Below are 24037 nucleotides of genomic sequence, written 5' to 3'. Positions count from 1 at the left end.
TAAAGAGTTTCATAAAGCCATTGAGGTATTGTTATACACTCTGCATAATAATCTATTACAAGACTGCCTTTCTTAGCTAAACAATGAGCAACATTATTGTGCTTTCTTTTTGTAAACGTAAAATAGTTACTTTTAAACTTTGCTGCCCAGATGTAATTGAATTAAAAGAGATATTTGTTATAGCTGCATATCTAGTTTGTCCGGTTAGAGCCTTAATCAACACTTCGCAGTCTCCCTCAAATATTACATCTGTATAACCCCTTATCCAAGTTTGTTGCATTGCCAATAAAAGAGCTTTCGATTCTGCAACTAGTGGTGATGCTGCCTGGTCCAAAATTGCCGCTCCCCATCCCAATGGTATGCTATGAACATTTCGGATAATCCATCCACCTGTTGTCGTTAAACTTTGATTGTTGAAACTTGAATCAAAATTACATTTCACAAAGGTTTGTTCAGGTGGGATCCATGATGATCGATTAGAATGGATCAAGTTTTGCTTTGGGCCTAGTGAGTTGATAAGAATATGAATCCAGCTATTTGTTTCTGCTTTAGCCAACAAAATTGTTTTAGAGGCACTTTCTCTGAAACCATTGAAGACTTTATTATTTCTTGCTTTCCAAATCCTCCATGGGGTCCAAAAAGGTAGTAAGGAAATCAAGTTGTGTGGCTCCTGGTTTGACGAATATTGGATTATGGTTGCAATAAGTGTTTCTGCATCTTGGACTAGTTGAAAACGGTTAAATAATAAACCATCTGTCATACGCCAAGTCATCTTTGCGAAAGGACAGGTAAACAGAGCATGGAGGATAGTTTCTTCTTCTTGATTACACCTTTGACATAATGGATCAATGTTCATACCTCGTGAGATTAGTCTCGATGTGGTCGGAATGGCTTTGGTGACTACGCGCCAAAGGAAATGTTTAATTTTCGGAATCACGTTGAGTTTCACCGGATGGTGGATAGGTCCTGATGGATTGACCGTAAAGTCACCGGATGGTGTATAGTGCCAAATAAGTTTATCATCTTTTCCACCATTGAGAGGAATATTTGCTTGAGAGGTTCCCTATCCTCTAGAACAATCATTTCTGAGATTTCTTGTGAATCCCAAGACCGACATAAGCCATTTTTGATTATGAAAGCTTCAATTGCATTGTTTTGGATGCCAGTAGATGGTGTTATAGGTCGTGGAGGATGAGATTCAATAACATTATCCATTCCTACTCTAATAGATTTGCCGTTTCCTATGATAAACCGTGAACCCTTTTTGATAAGATTCAGACCAATTAAAAGTGAAGACCACCCATATGATTGGTTTTTCCATGGTTTTGCATCTAATGTTGATTCATCTCTAAAGTACCTGGCTTTCATAATGCGAGCAAGCAATGAGTTTGGGTTTTGTATAATTCGCCATGCTTATTTTGCAAGCAGTGCGTCATTAAATTTGTCCAAGTCTCTAAATCCCAAACCTCCATCTGATTTTGAAAGTTGTAATTTGCTCCATGCAACCCAAGGTATACCCCGGTGATGATCTCTTTTCTCCCACCAAAAGTTAAGGAGTAGTGATTCAATTTCTAAAGTAACTCCCTTAGGTAACTTAAAACAAGACATTGCATAGGTCGGCATTGATAAAGCAACAGATTTAAGCATGATTTCTTTACCAGCCGGTGAAAGATATCTTGCACTCCATGTTGATGTTCTTTTCTTTACACGCTCCAAGATGTATTCAAACATTTCTTTCTTTTTACGACCAAATTGTTCAGGCAACCCCAAGTACTTTCCACCGCCACCATGGTTTGGTATGCCCAAAAGGTTTTTTAGGAAAATTTGTGTTAAACCGTATACTCATGAACCAAAAGTTATTGTGGACTTATCTGCATTAATTTTTTGGCCTGAATAGTACTCATAAACATCAAAAACATTCTTTAAGGCATGGCAGTTCCTTCTATTTGCTTGACAGAAGAAGAGGGAGTCATTAGCAAATTGTAGGTGTGTTATTCTTGGTACGCCATTGCCAATGCAAACACCTTTAATATCACCATCTCGAGATGTAGAACTTATCAGATGGCTTAATATATCAGAGCAGAGGATAAAGAGGTATGGTGATAGTGGATCTCCTTGTCGAATTCCTCTGGTTGGGTGTATGAAACCATGTGGGACTCCATTTATTAACACCGAATATTTAACAGATTTTACCACAGACATGATCCAATTGATCCATCTATCACAAAAACCAAACAATCTCATTGTTGTTTCCAGGAAGTTCCATTCTACTCTGTCATAAGCCTTGCTTACATTGGTTTTAACAGCCATGTATGTTTGTGATACTCTTTTCCGAGCCTTCAATGCGTGCATTACCTCATGTGAGATAAGAACATTATCTTGGATTACTCTGCCCGGAATGAAAGCAGCTTGCGCGTCAGACACTATAACATTGAGGTGTGTTTTAAGCCGTTTGACTAGCCACTTTGATATGATTTTGTATAGTACATTGCATAAAGCTATTGGATGGTAATCTGAAAGTGTCTCAGGATGATCAATCTTTGGTACCATACAAATATTTGTATAATTAATGCTTGGTTTCATTGTAGAAGTTTCAAAAAAAGATCGTACTTCCTGAATAACATGGTTTCCCACTGTATCCCATCATTGTTTATAGAATCGAGCTGTTAATCCATCAGGACCTGGGGCTCTATCATCTCCAATTAAACAAACAGCTTCATATATCTCTTTGACTGAGAATTCTTTTATCAACTCAGTATTTGTTTCCGCTGTTACAGTTGGGACAAAGTCGTTAAAATCTTGTGGGGACACATGATGTCCAGATGAGGTAAATATTTCTGCATAATATTTTTCTGCATGATCACCAATCTCAGAAGCACCAATATAGATATTCCCATTAGCATCAGCTATGGAATTTATAGTATTTTGAGAGGCTCTAGTTTTTGCACAGGCATGGAAAAATTTTGTGTTCCTATCTCCTTCTGCCACCCATTGATTTTTGCTTAGTTGTTTCCAATAAATTTCTTCATCAGTGTATGCTTTGGTGAGTTCATTTTGTAGGTCTGGTATTCGTGAGCGATCAATTCTATTCAGACTCTCCATTGCAATATTGAGTTCTTGTTGGATTGACCGTATTCGAATATCAGAATTGAGATTGGACTGGTGCTTCAGGTGTGCCATAGCTTGACGACAGCGGCTAATTCTTCGTGTGATTGAAATCTCTGTATTCTCATCATCTTTTAACCAGCTTTGTTGAACTATCTCCTTAAATTTTGGAATATCACATAGTCTTTTGTCAAATTGGAAGACTCTTCTATGAGATGGTTGAGTGATATTCAGCCGTAATAGGACCGGTTTATGGTCAGAACCGCCAAACTCAAGAAAATGAGCCTCTGCATTTGGAAAGCTGGCAACTCCAGCAGTATTAGACATTGCCATGTCAAGACAACATTTCACTGTGTGGGAATATCTTTCGCCTACCCAAGAGAAACTATCGCCTCATGATCGTATATCCACTAAATCACACATGGAAATCATATGCCGGAAATCCCTAAAGGTTCATTCATCACGAAGAGGACCTCCTTGTTTTTCATGATTAGATATGATCTCATTGAAATCACCTTGAAGGAACCAAGCCTCATCACGAGTGTGAGATAAAGTTTCCAAATGTTCCCATAAATGTTTTCTTTTGCTTTGAACAGGGTGTCCATAAATACAGGACAAATAAAAAGAAATATTATTAAGGGAAACAAATACATCAATGAGTCGATCATCCATTGAAATTGTAACACCCGCAAACCATTTTTTTGGTAGTTTGGTTAGGGTGTCGATCGACACCACATGTGGTGTTGGTCGACACTGGTTGCAGACGGTTTGATCAGTTCGATTTTAATCGTCCGGTTTGCGTGGCTGGTTTAGGAAAACCCTAAACTCGAGTTTTAAAAGGGGAACTCGACCTTTCTCGTCCCTTTTGGCCGTTTTTGACAAAGAAACATAGAGAAGAAGGAGAAAACGTTTTTGAGAGAGATTTGTGAGTTTCTTAGCTGTTCTTGTGAGATTTGGAGCTAGGAAGGATCTAGAGGCTTGCTAGGAGGGTTGGATTCGTTGCTATTGGTCTGAATCTTCCTGCAAAGAGGTGAGTGCATGACCATGACTAATCTAAGACTTTGATTCCTTGTTCTTGCTTGTTTGTTGTGGTTTTGTGTGTTTTTCTTGTTGGGATTGGTTACTACAGGTTCCTATGGACGTATATGGCTTGGGTTTTGAGTATTGGGCGATTTGGAGGAGGTTGGGAGCGAGATTCGACTCTCGGCATCGCAGCGGATCGCGGTTGCAGAGGGAGTGTCGATCGACACCATGTGGTGTCGGTCGACATCAGCAAATTAGGTATCAATCGACACTGTGGGGTAATGTTGGTCGACACCAAGGCCAGTGTCGGTCGACACTTGGCTGGTGTCGGTCGACACCTCCCTTCCAGCAAGATGATGTTTGATTTCCTGGTTTGTATGTTTTGTTTTGTTGTTTGTTTGGAACATTGGAATCACTGTTGCTTGTGTGTATAGCCTAGTAGAAGGGAGGATTGTCTCACTGAGTGTTTATCAAATACTCATGCATCTCAATATGTGTTTGTGGTGCAGGTAAATGCAAAGTGTGATCGTGAAATCAAGGCGATGAAGAGGAGGATGTTCTAGGGAATCGATTGGATGTTGTCTGGCGTTGCTAGGTTGTTAGAGTTGAGTCATTAGAAACATTGCTAGGTTGCTGGTTTCATGTTTCCTAATGATTGATTATTGGATTATTGTTATGGTTTAAATATTGGTTATTCATTTATTGGATATTAGTATTTACTTTTCCGCTGTTGGTTGTGATTGTGGTTAGGAGGCTAGTGGGTATGGGACCAATAGTTGTAGATTATTATTTCTTATTTAAATAAATAAAAAAACGGGTCGGGTCGTTTCGATTTGGTATCAGAGCCCTTACGGTTATAGGTTTGGGTTCACTAGGTTTCTGTTGTGATGTTTGGGATTGCATGTGTTGATTGATTATGTGAGTTAGTCAATTGTGTGTGGCATGAAGTCCTAGAACATCTTCTTGGAGCCTACAGTGTGATTCCACGGTTAGTATATGTTTTTTGTGTTATGTATAATTGCGTGCTTAGCCTTCTGTTCATGGTAATGCAGATGGTTAGAGAGGATATTGTTGCTGGTCGTGGTCGTGGTCGTGGACGCGGACGTGGTTGTGGTAGGGGCAGTCTCCCCGTGGTTAGTGAGACCGAGGACCAGAGTGTGACAGCTGAGGGTGTTGGCGAGTCGCAGGGTGTCCAGGAGGATTCCATGAGTGTAGCCGGATGGGGCGGTGTTGATGCTCCAGTGGTCGGTGATGCTAGGGTCCCGGGTGTGGGAGTCCCAGTGGGTGGAGTCCCTAGTGCTGACTTTGCGGCTTTGCTAGCACAGTTGTTGGAGCGGTTGCCAGCAGTGGTACCGGCTCAGGCTCAGGTTTTGCCACTAGTGGTGGCGGAGGAGCGGCAGCCAGTGGCTGCGGATGCAGGAGCACATGGACGTTATTTGTCCATGCTCAAGGAGATGAAGGGTCTCGTGACTGTGCAGTTTTTGGGTGGTACAGATTCTATTGCTGCAGATGCGTAGAGGACGAGTGTGGAACGTAACTTCCATACTCTGAGATGTCCTGAGGAGTTTTGGGTGGACATAGAGGTCCACCATTTGATTGGTGATGCTGAGTTATGGTGGAGATCAGTGGCTGCTAGGAGAGTGCAGCGGGAGATGACTTGGGCTGACTTCGTGGGGGAGTTCAACCGCAAGTACTTTCCGGGAGAGGCATTGGACCGGTTGGAGGTGCAGTTCCTTCAGTTGTCTCAGGGGATGCGGTCAGTGCTGGAGCTGGACTTGGAGTTCAGTCGACTTCTATGTGATGGGGGTTGGGCTATTTTGTCTGTGGAAGCTCAGATAATGAGGTTTTTGAGGGCCCTATGTGATGATTTGAGGGTTCACTGTAGATGGCGGAGTAATGCTACGCGTGCAGAGCTGGTTGAGACTACAGCAGGGATTGAGGAGGATATCCGGGCACAGTCAGTGGCGGTTAGTCCAACAGTTCAGCCTAGTAGGGCTCAACAGCAGGGTGGTTCTAGCAGGGGCGGTAAGCCTGCGCAGGGAACCAAGAGAAGGTGGGAGGCTATGCAGATGTCGAGTGGTGCGAGTTGCTTAAGGTGTGGAAGCAAGGATCATAAGATTGCTAGCTGTCCCAAGAAAAGTGCTCCGACGACAGCGGTTCGTGTATGCTATCATTGTAGGGAGCCATGACACATCAGGCCCTTGTGTCCCAAGTTGCAGCCGGTGGCAGTGACAACATTGCAGCAGGTGCAACCGGGAGGGCAGCAGGTTGCACGGATTGAGCAGGCACCACAGGTTTACACGACTGCAGAGACTGGTGGAACCAGTGTCGAGGCGATCACAGGTATAATTTCTGGTATTTTAACTTTGTGAATTCTTAGTAAGTTCAGATTTTATGTTTGTCTGTGATAGATGTTAGGTTCTCCTCAACACATGTTATGTTTGATTCTGGAGCTTCTCATAGCTTCATTACTCCGGAGTGTGCAGAGAGCGCGGGAATAAGAGGGGATCCCGGAGAGGGTACAAGAGTTGTCAGAGTTACAGGAGGCAAGTTCCTTAGGGTTATTGGATGAGCTAGAGGAACTGATATTCAGATCGCAGGGGAGTCGTGGCCAGCGGATTTGCTTATCAGTCCAGTAGAGTTGTATGATGTGATTCTCGGGATGGATTGGTTGCATCGGCACATGGTGCATTTGGATTGCTATCGCAGTAGAGTAGAGTTTGAGCGTCCAGGAGGGAAGTTGGTTTTTCAGAGTATTAGACCGACTTCGGGGAGTCTTGTGATCTTGGTTATTCAGGCTGGGAAGATGATCGAGAAGGGCCGTGAGGCTTATTTGGTTACCAAATCTCTTCTAGAGTCAGTGGGGAAGTCTACGATTAGCGGTATTCCGGTTGTAGAGGGGTTTAAGGATGTGTTCCAGTCGTTGCAGGGGTTACCACCATCTCGATCTGATCCTTTTACGATTGAACTGGAACCAGGGACGATGCCGTTGTCCAAGGCTCTTAACAGAATGGCTCCAGTAGAGATGGCAGAGCTGAAGAAGCAGCTAGAGGATTTGTTGAGTAAGGGATTCATCCGTCCTAGTGTATCACCGTGGGGAGCACCAGTGTTATTTGTCAAGAAGAAGGATGGGAGTTTCCGGTTGTGTATTGATTACAAGGGTTTGAACCGGGCCACTATGAAGAACAAGTACCCTCTTCCGAGGATCGATGTGTTGTTGGATTAGTTCAGGGGTGCTACTTGGTTCTCCAAGGTAGATCTGACGTCGGGTTATCATCAGATACTGATAGATGAGGCAGATGTAAGGAAGACTGCATTTAGGACGAGGTATGGGCATTATGAGTTGATGGTGATGCCTTTCGGGTTGACTAACGCACCAGCAGCGTTTATGAGATTGATGAACAGTGTGTTTCAGGAGTTTCTGGATGTATCTGTCATCATTTTCATCGACGATATCCTGGTTTATTCTAAGAGTCCTGAGGAGCATGCAGTGCATTTGAGGGCAGTTCTGGAGAAGCTATGGGAGCATAAGTTGTTTGCTAAGTTGAGCAAGTGCAGTTTTTTGCAATGTGAGATGGGTTTTCTGGGTCATATTGTGTCTGCAGATGGAGTTTCTGTAGATCCAAAGAAGATTCAGGCTATTAGAGATTGTCCTAGACCGCATAATGCCACAGAGATCAGGAGTTTTCTAGGTTTGGCAGGTTACTACTGGAGATTTGTGCAGGGATTTGCAAGCACAACACGTCCTATGACTAAGTTGACAGGGAAGGATGTTCCTTTTGTTTGGTCACAGGAGTGTGAGGAGGGCTTTGCAAGCCTAAAGGAGATGTAGACTACTGCGCCAGTGTTGGCTTTGCCTGAGCAGGGAGAACCCTTTGTGGTTTATACAGATGCATCTAGAGTTGGTTTGGGGTGTGTTCCGATGCAGCATGGGAAGGTGATTGCCTACGCTTCGCGGCAGTTGCGGAAGCATGAAGGCAACTATCCTACTCATGATTTGGAGATGGGTGCTGTAGTTTTTGCCCTGAATATTTGGAGATCTTATCTTTATGGTGCGAAGGTGCAGGTGTTTACAGATCATAAGAGCCTGAAGTATATATTCACTCAGCCCGAGCTGAACTTGAGGCAGAGGCGGTGGATGGAGGTGGTGGCAGATTATGATTTGGAGATAGCCTACCACCCTGGTAAGGCTAACTTGGTTGCAGATGCTCTGAGTCGGAAGAGGGTAGCTTCGGCTCAGGAACAGGAGATGGAGTCTCTGGTAGGAGAGATCGGTGCGTTGAGTTTGTGTGCTGTGTCTCAGGAACCGTTGGGTTTGGAGGCGGTTGATAGAGCAGATCTTTTGAGCAGAGCGCGGTTGGCTCAGGAGAAGGATTTGGGGCTGGCGAATGCCTCAAAGGATGTTGATTCAGAGTATCAGGTCTCAGTTAATGGTACTATCTTGGTGCACGGTCGGATTTGTGTACCCAAGGATGAGGAGTTGAGGCAGGAGATCCTGAGAGAGGCTCATGGGAGCAAGTTTTCTATTCATCCAGGAGCGACTAAGATGTACCGTGATCTCAAGAGATACTATCATTGGGTCGGGATGAAGAAGGATGTAGCTAGTTGGGTTGCGAGGTGTGATGTGTGCCAGCTAGTGAAGGCTGAGCATCAAGATCCAGGAGGGTTACTGAAGAGTCTTCCCATTCCGGAGTGGAAGTGGAATATGATTACTATGGACTTCGTGGTAGGTTTGCTAGTGTCCAGGTCGTTTGATACTATTTGTGATGGAGCATCGGTCTTGGCTAAGAAGTTTGTGAAGGAGATAGTCAGGTTGCATGGGGTGCCAGCGAGCATTGTGTCTGATAGGGATTCTAAGTTCACTTCGGTGTTCTGGAGAGCGTTTCAGGCAGAGATGGGCACTAAGGTGCATATGAGTACAGCTTATCATCCCCAGACAGATGAACAGTCAAAGAGGACGATCCAGACGCTGGAAGATTTGCTGAGGATGTGTGTGTTGGATTGGGGAGGCCATTGGGCAGATCACTTGAGCTTGATAGAGTTTGCTTACAACAACAGTTATCAGGCGATTATTAAGATGGCTCCTTATTGTATGGGAGGCCGTCTCGTACACCGTTATGCTGGACTCAGGTGGGGGAGAGGAGCATTTACGGGGCAGATTTTATTCAGGAGACCTCAGAGAAGATTCGAGTTCTCAAGCTGAACATGAAGGAAGCTCATGATCGGCATAGGAGTTATGCCGATAGGAGGAGGAAAGATCTTGAGTTTCAGGTAGGAGACAAAGTATACCTCAAGATGGCCATGTTGCAGGGTCCAAACAGGTCATTGACTGAGACTAAGTTGAGTCCGAAGTATATGGGTCCGTTCAGAGTGATTGAGCGTGTTGGACCAATGACATATAAACTGGAGTTACCTGAGGTTATGCGTGCATTCCATAAGGTTTTCCATGTTTCTGTGTTGAGGAAGTGTCTCTGTGAGGATGATCAGCTGTTAGCTAACATTCCTGAGGATCTTCAGCCTAACATGACTTTAGAGGCGAGACCAGTGAGGGTTCTCGAGAGGAGGATAAAGGAACTTCGGAAGAATAAGATTCCTTTGATGAGAGTCCTTTGTGGTTGTGATGGTGTTGAGGAGCAGACTTGGGATCCTGAGGTGAGGATGAAGGCAATGTTTAAGAAGTGGTATGAGAAGGAAGCCGCGACTTGAGATTGTCTAGCCTGGTCCCATCTATAATCCATGGCTGGAGCGGAAATGGAGTATTCCAGCCCATCTCTCTTGTTTACTTGGTCGCTTGGGGGTTGGTTGTGCGACTAAGTAATAAGATGAGGTGGTGCTCGGGGTACAAAGTTTCCGTGAGGCAGGATTTTTGAAGGAAAGTTTCCTGAAATAGAAGTTTCCAAAAGTGGAAAGTTTCTAAAAGTGGAAAGTAGTAAAAGTGGAAAGTTTTACGTGAGTTAAAATTTGTCCATTATAGTGGAGAGAGCCGTGGAGGGGCTTGTGTGGCCTTAGTGGCGGACGTTTTAGTCATTGTGTGGCCTTAGTGGCGGTCTTTTGAGACATTGTGTGGCCTTTGTGGCGGACTGTTTAGCCAGATGTGTGGCCTTTGTTGCAGGCTGTTTAGCCAGAGTGCCTGTTTAGGCGGTCCTTCGGGACAGATGGTCTTTGTGACTATCCTTCGGGACAGATGGTCTTTGTGACGGTCCTTCGGGACAGATGGTCTTTGTGACGGTCCTGTTTAGGACATTTTTTTGGTCTTTGTGACGGTCTTGTTTATAACATTTGTTTGGCCTTGGTGGCGGTCCTGTTTAGGACATTTGTTTGGCCTTGGTGGCGGTCCTGTTTAGGACATTTGTTTGGCCTTTGTGGCAGCCCTTGTGGCCGTGAGATGATCCATGTGTGGTCATGAGGTATCCTAGTGAGGGGATATGTGGTTGGTAGGACATTGAGATGTCTTACGCGAGCCACGGGAAGGAAACCTGGATAAGGATAGGACTCAGACGTGTTCAGAATTGTTTGCTCGCGACTCTTGGGGGACTTAGGTTCTCCTAGTACTGCCATATTCTGAGACTTTGTGGCCTGAGAGTATGGTTGGTATATCGACTTCAGATGACGATCCGGGAGCGCGTTGTAGGGTGGCAACCCGAGAGACGAATATTGGACTTCCTTATATATTATGCCATGCGGGCTTAGGCCTGATGAGGAGCCAACATTATGGCATGCAGACTTAGGTCTGATGAGGAGCCAATAAAAAACTCAAGGTTTAGGCCTATGAGTAAAAGAAAGTCCAAAAGTCAAGAGCAAATAATGCCTGAAGCGTGAGTGTATCGCCTACAGGTGACTTTCCGTAGATCGGTCGGAGGAGTGCGGGCCGTGGAGACGGTTGCACGGGAGTCATTAGCTGGTGGTTGTTCGAGATTCGAGGACGAATCTATGTTGGTGGGGTAGAATTGTAACACCCGCAAACCATTTTTTTGGTAGTTTGGTTAGGGTGTCGATCGACACCACATGTGGTGTCGGTTGACAATGGTTGCAGACTGTTTGATCGGTTCGATTTTAATCGTCCGGTTTGCGTGGCTAGTTTAGAAAAACCCTAAACTCGAGTTTTAAAAGGGGAACTCGACCTTTCTCGTCCCTTTTGGCCGTTTTTGACCAGGAAACATAGAGAAGAAGGAGAAAACGTTTTTGAGAGAGATTTGTGAGTTTCTTAGCTGTTTTTGTGAGATTTGGAGCTAAGAAGGATCTAGAGGCTTGCTAGGAGGGTTGGATTCGTTGTTATTGGTCTGAATCTTCCTGTAAAGAGGTGAGTGCATGACCATGGCTAATCTAAGCCTTTGATTCCTTGTTCTTGCTTGTTTGTTTTGGTTTTGTGTGTTTTTCTTGTTGGGATTGGTTGCTACATGTTCCTATGGACGTATATGGCTTAAAATTTGAGTATTGGGCGATTTGGAGGAGGTTGGGAGCGAGATTCGACTCTCGGCTTCGCAGCGGATCGCGGTTGCAGAGGGAGTTTCGGTCGACACGTGGCTGGTGTCGGTCGACACCTCCCTTCCAGCAAGATGATGTTTGATTTCCTGGTTTGTATGTTTTGTTTTGTTGTTAGTTTGGAACATTGGAATCACTGTTGCTTTTGTGTATAGCCCAGTAGATGGGAGGATTGTCTCACTGAGTATTTATCAAATACTCATGCATCTCAATGTGTGTTTGTGGTGCAGGTAAAGGCAAAGTGTGATCGTGGAATAAAGGCGATGAAGAGGAGGATATTCTAGGGACTCGATTGGATGTTGTCTGGCGTTGCTAGGTTGTTAGAGTTGGGTCATTAGAAACATTGCTAGGTTGCTGGTTTCATGTTTCCTGATGATTGATTATTGGATTATTGTTATGGTTTAAATATTGGTTATTCATTTATTGGATATTGGTATTTGCTTTTCCAATGTTGGTTGTGATTATGGTTAGGAGGCTAGTGGGTATGGGACCAATAGTTGTAGATTATTATTTATTATTATTATTATTTATTATTTATTAATTAAATAAATAAAAAAACGGATCGGGTCGTTTCAATTTGGTATCAGAGCCCTTACGGTTCTAGGTTTGGGTTCACTAGGTTTCTGTTGTGATGTTTGAGATTGCATGTCTTGATTGATTATGTGAGTTAATCAATTGTGTGCGGCATGAAGTCCTAGAACATCAAGGAGATCGACACATTGGACTTCCACATGAGACATACACCACCACTCCTACCATGAGGGGGTTGAATAAGAGCGTTTGAAAAGCCTAAATCGTCCTTAAGTTTACATATAACATCAGAGTTGTTTAAAGTTTCAGAGAGAAAGAGAATATCACACTTATAATATGAACAGAGTTTAGTTAAGCGAGAAGATGTCAGCGGCGAGCCAATGCCCTGACAATTCCAAGAGAGACTCGTCATGTTTGATCTGGGGGTACCGGGCCCCCTGCGCCTCCGTCGAATCTATTAACCGAGTAAGAGCTCTCTGCAGGAACATGCTTTCCTTTCTTGTGAAGATGACTCAGGACCGCCATCTCTTCTACAACCTCGGCTTGGTTGAATAACCTTTCAAAACATACACGTTTTCTTTTCACAAAGGCAAATTCAGATTGAGCATTATCAGTAGAACCAATAAGCACATCAAAACTGTCTGATGGAGTGACCAAACTATTAACATATTTAGCATGAATGTAGCGCATGCGTTCTGCAGTGAGGTCCTTGTCGCAGAAAATGCTTGGTAAGGCAGATGTGTACATAGTTTGAGGCGTAGGTGTATGAACCGAGTATTGGTGAGTGGAGTTCTGGAGACCCGGAATCAAACTTGCTTGATCAATAGATTGAAGTGTATTAGCATCAGACATAGGTTTGTCATCACCGAAATTTGTTGTCACCATCACTCTCATCATCAGGAGGTTGTTGAGGATTCTCATCAGAGTAAGTAGGACACTCCTTAGCATCATGTTTAAGAGAGCCACATCTGCAACATAAGTTTCGTAACTTCTCATATTTGAACTTAACCACCGTATTTTCATTTACAGCAAAATGAAAAATCTTTTGGAAACGTAAGGGGTCATCTATATTCCAATCGATTCTAACCCTCACAGCCCCAACTTGGTTAACATTCTCATCACAATCTACCTCAGTAACCCGACCTAGCCTATTTCCAATTCCTCCAGCCATTGCATTTGTTAGGAATAGAATCGGAATACCTTGGATTTGGACCCAGAAGGGAATGATCTTCATGTCATTTTCACTGATATTGGGATACCAACGATGGGTAGTGACCATCCAATCATTAAAGGACCATGGCCCCCGACAGAGCACTAAATTTATAGATTCCTCAGATTGGAAACGAAATTGAACCCTTCCTTCATCCAACAGACGCCCCACACAAGTATCTTCAAAGCCCCAAACTCTGGGCATTTGACGGATTAACGCTCTCAGGTTCTGTTTGCGTGGATTGACCGGTGTTACCACCAAGGAGAATCGATTCACCGAAGCCGCTCTTGAACAGAATTCTTGTGTTAAAAGAACCGGAGCATCCTCGATTCCTAGATCGAGATCTTGGCCAGATTTCCTCAAGTAGTCACTCATAATAAAGGAAAGGAATTGCGGGAAAAGGGAGATTGAAGTGTGGAAAACATATTGAGATTGGAAGTATATATAGATGTTTGGCCATGGCGGTTTCAATAGACGGTTACACCCCATGAATAAGGGAGACAAAAAAACTGTCAGTACAAACTGACAGAAATAAACCGCCAACATCAACTTCCAATAGACAATCACTGGATTTGTTGGTCGGAAACAAACTCCTGAAAGGAGAAATGGAACAGCACGAAAAGTTGTGAAAATCGCTCAGATAGTCGCCCAACGAGAGAGACTACATCATCACTCAAAAATTAATTTTTTTTTTCTTAATCGCAATAATTATTATAATGTTAATAAAGTTCATAAAAACGAGAAACCAACTTTAGAAACTCAATAATCAGGTATATTTAACTTTAGCATCAAGAAAAACATTTAATATAATATATACCGTGTTAAGAAACTGAATATTATTATGCGATAATGTTATCAACTCAAATAGGAAAACACTAAAATCTCTCTTTTATTGCTACGGATCGTAAACTCCTTGCTCATCAAGCATTTTCTATGTATAAATATCAACTTCACCAACAAAACACAACACACAACCAAAACCACTAATATGACGGTTTTGAAACACGGGTTAAACCACTAATATGACGGTTTGTTGTTATATAGCGGGACATGTTATTAACATGACGGTTTGGAATAACATTAGTATAACTATAAAATATTATTAATTCAGTTTTGAAACACGGGTTAAATCTTCCTTTAATTATTTGGTCAATACCACTAATATAAGAATATTAGACATATTAAATCAGAGTAATTTAACTAAAATTTTGTAAAACAATTAAATCATTAGTAAAATTGTGACTTAATCCGACAATAACTTATAAATTACATATTCATGTATTTATTTCCCATATTATTGTTCTAATAATTGACAATCCAAACAAAATTATTATTTAATTAAACAAAACAAACTAAAATATAGAAAACAAAAAAAAATAAAATGTTATTATTTTAAAAAAAATTGTCATGTGGTGTACCGCGGATTAAAATCTAGTTTAATTAAAAATAAAGAAAACAACCCGTTTATAAATAGTTATAATTAAAATTTATGGAAATATATTAACTAAGATTATTTTTGTAGTAAATGATATATAGAATTTAGGAAAAAACAAATAAGTTTCTTACTATATTTGATTTATGTGAAATATTATTTTTACTATTTTGACTTAGTTGTTTTGACTTAGTTGTTTTAGAAAGTACTAAATATATGGGATAAAAATATTTTTTTTTAATTATGCAGGCAATTGAGTTTGTTTGGCAATATAAATATATGATATATATTTTTTTTAAAAATTCTTAAGTTCTCCGTTTAGCAGTTGGCATTACAAAAAAAAAAAAAAAAAAAATGATAAGTCATTCTGCCTTTGAATTAAAAACCAAGTTCATGCCGAAGGATGTTTAGAAAATGGGCTTGTAATTTGGGCCCAAAAAGCCTAAAGTAATAGATGAAGGCCACGAAAACCTAAAAAATGTAAGCGAGCTCGCCTTGTTGCTACCTATAAATTCATAAACCCTAACTTCATTTTCGTCTCGCAGCACAAACCCAGACGCAGCCATGGTAATTCCTAATCTCCGCCTCTCAAATTTCTACACCTATGAGCTTGATCTGTTGGTTTTAGCGCATGATAGTTTCTTAGGTTTCGATATTGGAATCTAGATTTTGTAGATTTGGAGTAGTAGTGTGGTATCTGTATCGTGTATTTGCGTTTAGTTTGAATTGCATTTTGAGGTTTTTTGATTCATTGGGTTTTCTCGTTGTAGGGTATCGATCTTATCGCAGGAGGTAAGAGTAAGAAGACTAAGAGGACGGCTCCCAAGTCCGATGATGTCTACCTCAAGCTTCTCGTCAAGGTAACAAATATGGAGAGATCTGTTTGTTTGTTCCTCAAGCTTTTGTTTATTCTCTTTTGTTCCATTTTTTTTATTTATTGAGATTTGGTATTTGTATGATAAATTTGGCAGCTTTATCGGTTTTTGGTGAGGAGATCTGAAAGCAAGTTCAATGCTGTGATTCTCAAGAGGCTTTTCATGAGCAAAGTCAACAAAGCACCTCTCTCACTCTCCAAGCTAGTCAGTTTCATGAACGGCAAGGTTCGTTTCCTTAGAAGCTCCTCTCTTTTACTAAAGGCTAACCCCATTTCTGGAAATTCAAGTTTCATTTGCTAGAGTTTAGATTGGCCGTTTTGTTAGTATTGTAGAATAAGGTTATCTACTTGAATCTGAGAATGAATGTAGTAATCCTCTTCCTTTGGTTCGTACTGTGATTGAGACTTTGTTTCGTTAGATCCGCTGATGATGGGGTCGTTGTTTTTATTTCTTGTAGGATGGCAAGATTGGTGTTTTGGTCGGTACCATCACCGATGATTTGAGAGTTCATGACATTCCGGCCATGAAGATTACAGCCTTGAGGTTTACTGAGAGGGCTAGAGCTAGGATTGAGAAAGCTGGAGGAGAGTGCTTGACCTTTGACCAGCTTGCCCTTAAGGCTCCTTTGGGCCAGAACACAGTAAGTAGATTCTGAAAGGTTTTTTTATACCTGACTGCTCTGGTTGTTAACTTCAGTCATGATTCTGAGATGTGTTGATGATGTATGACAGGTTCTCCTTAGAGGACCAAAGAACTCACGTGAAGCTGTGAAGCATTTTGGACCTGCTCCTGGTGTGCCACACAGTCACAGTAAGCCATATGTTAGGGGTAAGGGAAGGAAGTTTGAGAAAGCTAGAGGAAGGCGAAAGAGTCGTGGATTCAAGGTCTAAGAAAACCTTGTCGTGTTTCGTGTTGCTTGGTTCAAAAAAACGAAGTTTTGGTAGGGAACGCTGGTTCTTCTTTGCCCTGTTCTGGACATTGTTGTAAGCTTTCTGCTGTTTTGTTTCATAATAGACAATTGGATATTTTGGTTTGTCTTTTGTTTTTATCTTACTACTATTATTAGCCTCATTGAGATAATTCTAAACTTGCAATTACGACAAGAATTCAGAGTCCAAATTTTTATACTGAAATATTAAGAAGAAATAATTAGTTAACTAAAATCATACCCATATCGTTTCGAGTTTCTACTTGATCTCTTTGACATAACATCATTGACCAAGTTCAAAATGGTTTGAACTACTTGTGTATAATATTAATCTGAGTCTTGATTTTAACTGTCTTTTTTAACGTTATTCATGTTATTAATTCATACAATGGTTGTCATTGTGAGTTTGATTTGCACTTCAAACGAGATAAAGAAAGATAGTTAATAACGGTCTCTCTCGGTGCTTCTTTTTCATTATACATAGTCGAAACTCTATAAATTAATATTTTTTAAATTAATAAAAAATTTCCGGTCCCGAGTTAGGTCGGTGTAAAAAATAACACATTTCGATAAATTAATAAGATAATAATATTTTTAAAAATTCTATGTAAAAATATGGTCTCATCAATATCATAAATTAATAATCAAATAATATTAACATATATATTATATATATATAAAAGAAAATCTAGTGAAATATGACTCTATTGTTGTTTGCATATTCTTGAATTTACATTTTTATTGGAGCTCATTTCTAATCTTTTTTATTGTTGTCTTGTCAAACCGCATATAAAAATTGTAAAAAGTTATAAATGCGATAATTGCTTCTTTACATGTAACTGGTTCTAAAATTACCGCAATATATTTTTCGACTTCATCATTACCATGAATGATACTAGTAGCAATTTTTTCTAAACTCTAAACTTCTAACATTTATCGTTTTTATCTAAACTCTAAATTAAAAATCATAAAAAATGATAAAATATGAATTAAAAAAATTCTTTAAAAATATGAAAACAAAAGTATCTTATTTTGTAATATTAAATTTTAAAAATCTCTTCATAAATTAATAAAATATTAATTTATCGATAAATTAAAACCTCTATAAATTAATAAAATTTATGGTCCCGACCTTATTAATTTATAGAGGTTTTACTGTATATCAAAATTGACCAAACATATTTCCTATTCACGATCTCTACTTAGCATCTCCCTACAATCATAATGTGGATGGTTGTACGTGATTTGGAGCTTATGTTCCAACAACGGCACCGTTTCCAACCGTTGTTTGGATGTATCGATATCCATTCCTCTGAATCTTCTATAGTTGTTTTGAAGGTCTCCTCTGCCTTCATGGTTCTATTATTAATCACAGTTTCATTCCTTACCCTTAAAGCCCGATAAAACCCACAAAGATAGATAGATGCCCACGGACAACAACTTTGTCTTTTGTATCGCGAGTTTTGAGCTTGCCCTTCTTGCATCTCCCTGACACTTCAAAAGCAAGTTAGGATTTGGGAATAGCACACTCCTCCGAAATCTTCAAAAGTCCGAGAGTTTTTGCCTTCTTCCAAGTGGTCACTATTCTATCTTTAGGGTTGGTAGAACCCCTTTTTTCTGTTGTGTAGAACAATCCGTTTCTTTTACCCCATGTAAGTTTTTAAGATTCATGTTTGGCTTTCCCTAGAGGAGAGTTAAATGAATTAATCTTAATGAAATGGGTGTTTGATGGCCAAAAAAAAATTATATATGTAGAGGCCCATTTGGCCATGTGTATCAGAGTACGACGAGTGTTAATGGAAGTCCTGATTTATAGAAGAGATAGCACAATTAGAGAGGATGTTTCTTTGATGGCGATACATGATATTTCTTATACAAATGTTCATGTGTACTAATTTTTTTATTTATACAAATCACTATTGTTTTATTTGTTATTCTACGCAATTTCTGAAGAAACTACCATTAGCCCATTTAGTGACGATAAACAAACTCATGATTTTCTCATGAATCTGATGATAAGAGATTTTGCAGACACCCGACCTCTATGACTCCCTCTAATATTCCTAAACTCCTCAGATATCAGCTATAGAAAGGTAGAGAAAATAAGGTTTTTGCAAAATAGAATTTCCATAATCATACAACTTGTCAAATAAGAAAGCTCCAAGGCTTCTCAGCAGAAGTGTATGTATTCCAACAACATTACAACACAACTCCATTGGTAAGGGAGATGTCTCAAAAGTTGCAGACTGGCTGGATATAGGAAGTTGGAACTGGTTTAATGTACGCACCGATAAAATCTCAGTAACCATATCTCAGGTTTCCAAGAAGAACAATGTGCGGTAACAAAAAGTTTTAAGACCAAACAAGATAATAGAAATCAAGACACAAGTTCAAAAGGCTTATAACAATAACTCAAATACATGACAGATTTTAGTTCTCCCGATAAACAAAACAAGAATCTGAATCACCAGACAGGTATGCAAACTAGAATCTGATATAAAAAAAACATCTTACATTCTTGTTGTAGTTCAGATTTTGCCATAGAGACAAAAGCCAAAAAAAACTAGTCGAAACTTGCGTTCAAGAACTTAAGCAGTTCATTTCTTTTGCTCTCTGCAGCTTTGTCCTCTTTGGACTTGTCGACCTTCAGAAGAATCTGTAAGCCAAACACACATAATAAGAAGACAGTGAGCAAGAACATATTGTAATGTTAGAAACCAAAAGAGAGTCTTGACTATAACCTTTTTCCCTGAGACGGCACTCCTACGCTCACCATCGTCTTTGTCACGGCTCAAAAACTGAAAATGAGAAGAGAATACAGGCACAACGGTTAAGCAAATAAACATGAACTTCGTGTAAAGGTTAGATCTTTACGAGTATATTGCTTTAGTACCTTTGATAGTTTAACAGGACCGCTGCTTCCTTCTCCTTCCCCTTTCTAAACAAGACTCACAATGCCAGGACCAAACACACAAAAATAAAACAAAAACAAACCGAAGAAAACACAAAAAGTCCCCAGTTTATCATGTCACCAACCCCAGCTCCAAGTTCGAAGAGGCCACAGAGAAAAGGCAAAAGAAGTATTATAAGTAACATGTTATCTTGACGGAAAACTCATTCTAAGACGTAATGAGAAACAATAACTCACCTTTCTATCTCTATTCTTATGCCTTTTATGACGATAACTCTTACTTCGCTCCTTATCCTTAGCCTGTCAAACAGAAACAGAGTACTTTTAAAGCTGAACACCACTATAAAGAGAGAAACCATCACATGATTAAAACAAAAAGCAACCTTCTTTGGCTTTTCATGCTTCTTGTGCCTTCGTGACCTCTCGTGCTCACTATCTGAGCTCTCATCTCTGCCACAAAAACATCACTGACTAAATCAAAAACTATAAAGCTCAACAATTTCATTCAGATTCCACTAAACCAAAACCCTAACAACGACGAACAAAGTCAAAACGTGAAACCAAAGGTGCTTCCGATCAAGAAATGAAATTAAATCGTCGAGAGAAGTTGACATCGACGGACCTGGAGGAGTCGGAGTAAGAGGAATCAGATGAATCGGAGGAGTTGTGGCGTCTACGACGTTTTTTAGAGGTGGATCGACTCTTCTTCCGTACCTTGAGCGAGTCTCTGTCACGGTCGTTTCTACGGTGACGACGGCGATCTCTACGGCGGCGATGAGAGTCTGAAGAATCAGAGGAGACGTCGGATGAAGACGAAGCCGCCATCGTTTGAGAAACAGAGCAAAAATTAGATCTCAAGGGTTTTGGTCAAAACATATAAGAAAGATATTTATTTCGAAATAATTTGAGGGATTGATTTGTAACAAATAAGAGTTTATTGGTATTTTTTATAAATATTAAAAGGTTAAGGAGTTTCTTTGCAATGCGATCAATTTTGGATTTTGGTCCTTACAATTTGTGGTCAATTGCTGCATCAATCTTGTTGACTCCCCCCACACAAGATCCGAAAGGTCCTCAATCACCATAACACATAGGAAATGTTATATTGTATTTTAGTATCTTGTATGAAAATTTTCTACATGTACTCTATTAGGTACAGAATAAAAACCCTCCCATTTATACTAATTAATTTTATATAGAAAAGATAATTACAGCATATATACATGCATGGCGAGTTAACATGAATTTACAAAGCTAGTGATAACCTCATTCACTTTGGTACACCAATAATGCTGAACCTGATGTCCTCAAAAGGTTCGAGTAGAGAGCACTCGATCTCTAGTTAGACCTGGTCTTTGAATCCATCTCAAACCGAGCTTTTTGGGGAATCTGATGGTGAAGCAGATGGAGAAGCTGATGGTGAAGCTGAAGGAGAAGCAGATGGAGAAGCAGATGGAGAGGTTGAAGGATAAGCTGATGGAGAAACTGAAGGAGAAGGTGAAGGTGAAGTTGATGGGGAACCTTGATAATCAGCTGGTGGTGAAGCTGAAGGAGACACTACAGTTGAAGGTGTAGCTGGTGGGGAACCAAGATGACCAGCTGGTGGAGAATTTGAAGGAGACGTTATCGTTGAAGGTGTAGCTGGTGGGGAACCAAGATGACCAGCTGGTGGAGAATTTGAAGGAGACGTTACTGTTGAAGGCGTAGCTGGTGGAGAACGAAGATGACCAGCTGGTGGAGAATTTGAAGGAGATGTTACTGTTGATGGTGAATCTGATGACTCTGTTGTGTTGGAGCCAGTTGTTTTAGAATTTGCGGAGTCCGATTCGCTTAGATCGGTTCCTGAGCTGTTTCCATTGAAAAGACCTGGGATGTACGGAACACCTTTACCTGGAATCCAAGCGTCACCTTGAATGTATTCAGCTGGAGTGAATTTAAGGATTTCTTCTTCACTCAACTTCTTGATTCCGGGCCAAGTAACTCGTTTTGTGACACCTGCACCCGGTCCAGTGTTCTGCACCTCTGAGTAGAAGAGTGTTTCAAGGCCAAAATTGCCAAGCCATGGTTGCCATCCTTCCGGCGGAATAAAATCCGGGATGTATGTATTCATGAAGATAGTTCTTGAATACTCTTTCCATGGCCTTCCAAGATAAGATTTGCTGGTTTCCTTGACTGTCAAGTAATCCGGTTCGCCAACAATCGTACACCCTTGGAGCACGAATCCTGTAGATTCACGTGGATCTTTACGTCCGTGGGCGGTAATGGGACATGCTTGGTTCGGGAGTGGCTTTCTTACCAATAAAGTACAATTTTGGAATACCGCAGCTGCGTCTCCAAAGAGGAAATCGATGGTTCCCGAAATAGTACAATCGCGGTAAAACTGACGGTGGGAATGTGCGTACAGAGTGTCTTGATAACCATCGAATCTACAGTTGTAGAATATCGATTCATCTGATAGAACTCTAATCGCTACCGCTTGATGTTTTATTGGCCCTGCCGTGTTCTCAAACCCCATGTTCTTGGCAATGAAATGGTCTCCAACGATTGCTGCAATTACCATAAGGCTCATTCAAATCAGGCCGGCTCATTAAAACTTTGGACCTTATGCATCCATAAAAGACATTAATCTCCAATTCTTTTTAAGTTAGGTCCTAAAGTAACAAATTTTGCTAATAAATCATTGGCCCTATACATTTTTTGGGCCTAATTCACATACAAATTTGTAATTTGTCAAAAACGAAACAGAACATGTAAGAGAAGTCATTACCAACGGTGGCGGTTTTGTAGGTGGTAATACCATCCTTGTAATTTTTGTCGCCGGAAATGACAGTTTTGTCAGGACCATCACCGATGAAAACAAGATGTGTCATGCTTCTGTTCACCTGAACGTACTCTTTATAGATTCCACCTTTAATGTGAACCACAAAAGTCGTGTTCTTCTTCTTGGGAACATGATTCAATGCCTCGTTGATCGTCTTGTACTGACCGCTTCCATCTTGAGCCACCACGATATCTGCCTTAACCTCGGACATAGGAGAGTTCAAAAGCCTACGCGTTCGCCCATCCATCCACGAAGGGAACTCTTGGGACAGTAGCCTGCGACTATTCATCTCCGGAATTTGCATTTGTCCTAAATAATTCGACATCTCGGTGACCATTGCAAGCCCGTTATGCGTTAACTGCACCGCGGTTTTCAATGCCTTCTTAATCGTCTCACCTGCATCCCCTTGCGTTCCTTGAAACCCGTCAAGACAAGTTTGCTCATGACTAATTGTTGCGCTAAGCCAAACTCTCAGCTTAACCAAAGCCTCGTCAACCTTATGAAACTCAAACCTCCCCAACTCCTCAAACGACTTACTAAGCTCACCGATTGCGTAATCCATCAGCTCTTTGCATTGATCCAACGCCATTTTCGTCCTCGGATCCTTCTGCAACTCAATCATAGTCTGTGACTTCTTCGCCACGTCAGTTATCTGTTTCATCGTCGCGTTAAACGCTGTCTTCACCAGCTCCAATGGATCTGATGTGTTCTGCGCATCCTTCCTTAGAGTATCTTCACAAGTCTTTTTGTAATCCGTTGGTGCACAAACATCTTTGATGGCTTTAACAGAAGTTGTGATTTCTTCATTACCGTTATCGTTCTTGTTGACGCTAACGCCTATGGTCACGGCGACAACCATAGAGATCAAAAGAACAGAGGAGATAGAGATAATTACGTATCTCTTTTTCCTCTTTGCATCATCGTCGTCGTATCCGTATGACATTTTTATTTTGGTTTATCGTATTTTTTTGTTTTTTTTTTGAAGAGCTGTTTGTTGTTATGAAGCTTACGTAGCCTCTTTAGGAGTGTGAGTTCTGCATAATTTTGGAAATATTTACAAGAGTAGTTTTGTTTATGATAGAAGAGTTTTGTAGTTTTGGTTTGCTTTGTTTTATGAGGTTTGGCGGGGAAGTCGTTTGGCTTAAGAATTAGATAGACGTATACATAAATAGGTTTGTGGTTTTCTTCTGAGTTACTAAACATGGAGAATTAATCATATATAATCAACTTAATTTAAGGTACAACTAAATTAGATGGGAAATAATAAATCAGAAAAATTTGCTCACATAATTTGATGGACCTAAAAATGAATAATCCGAAACTAATTTAAAAAATTTATGACTCAAAAATATATAGGCGGCATTTTTTAAAATTACAAAATATACCATTTTTTACGTCTTAAGATTAACGGTTTATGTTTTAAGGGTTAGACTTTACCATTTAAATTTTATGGTTATGGTTGGTTTTATGGGTTTACACTTTACTATATAGAGTTCAAAAATTATAATCTAGGATTTACTGTTTATATTTTTAATTATTTTGTTCATTGAAAATAATATTAATAATTTTTCCATTAAAATTGTTTACGTTACAGTGAGTGTATATGGATGTGTTTCACGATTAGTATTGGAAATGAACGGAGAAGTGGTGGAACGTGCGGAACCATATATCTTAACATAATTTCAAATGAGGTGTATAAAAGAAACCTTAAAAAATATT

At 40.4% G+C, this 24037-nt stretch overlaps 3 protein-coding genes and 1 pseudogene across 3 annotated transcripts; 1 reads left to right on the top strand and 3 right to left on the bottom strand.

Annotated features, from left to right (window-relative positions):
* Positions 1-12549: 12549 nt before the first annotated feature.
* Positions 12550-13726, bottom strand: LOC147939930 (uncharacterized; annotated as a pseudogene).
* A 1521-nt stretch (positions 13727-15247) lies between these two features.
* On the top strand, positions 15248-16738 carry LOC104707015 (large ribosomal subunit protein eL18y). Its single transcript, XM_010423264.3, has 5 exons — positions 15248-15350; positions 15554-15643; positions 15755-15883; positions 16116-16298; positions 16390-16738. Exons 1-5 carry the CDS (start codon positions 15348-15350, stop codon positions 16546-16548), a joined length of 564 nt encoding a protein of 187 aa, XP_010421566.1. The 5' UTR covers positions 15248-15347; the 3' UTR covers positions 16549-16738.
* Positions 16739-18963: 2225 nt separating this feature from the next.
* On the bottom strand, positions 18964-20523 carry LOC104707014 (uncharacterized). Its single transcript, XM_010423263.3, has 6 exons — positions 20120-20523; positions 19881-19947; positions 19735-19797; positions 19480-19524; positions 19328-19384; positions 18964-19242 (listed from the first exon to the last, which is right to left on the bottom strand). The coding sequence occupies exons 1-6, from the start codon at positions 20320-20322 to the stop codon at positions 19150-19152; spliced, it is 528 nt and encodes a 175-aa protein (XP_010421565.1). The 5' UTR covers positions 20323-20523; the 3' UTR covers positions 18964-19149.
* Positions 20524-20588: 65 nt separating this feature from the next.
* LOC104707013 (putative pectinesterase/pectinesterase inhibitor 28) lies at positions 20589-23454 on the bottom strand. Its single transcript, XM_087462063.1, has 2 exons — positions 22265-23454; positions 20589-22044 (listed from the first exon to the last, which is right to left on the bottom strand). The coding sequence occupies exons 1-2, from the start codon at positions 23259-23261 to the stop codon at positions 20864-20866; spliced, it is 2178 nt and encodes a 725-aa protein (XP_087318189.1). The 5' UTR covers positions 23262-23454; the 3' UTR covers positions 20589-20863.
* Between the last annotated feature and the right edge of the window lie 583 nt (positions 23455-24037).

Source organism: Camelina sativa, chromosome 8, assembly GCF_030686135.1.
Source record: "Camelina sativa cultivar CO46 ecotype springtype chromosome 8, ASM3068613v1".
In the NCBI taxonomy this organism is placed as follows: Eukaryota; Viridiplantae; Streptophyta; class Magnoliopsida; order Brassicales; family Brassicaceae; genus Camelina; species Camelina sativa.
The sequence above is the reverse complement of the archived record's forward strand: the minus strand, read 5'-3'. Positions and strand labels throughout refer to the sequence as shown.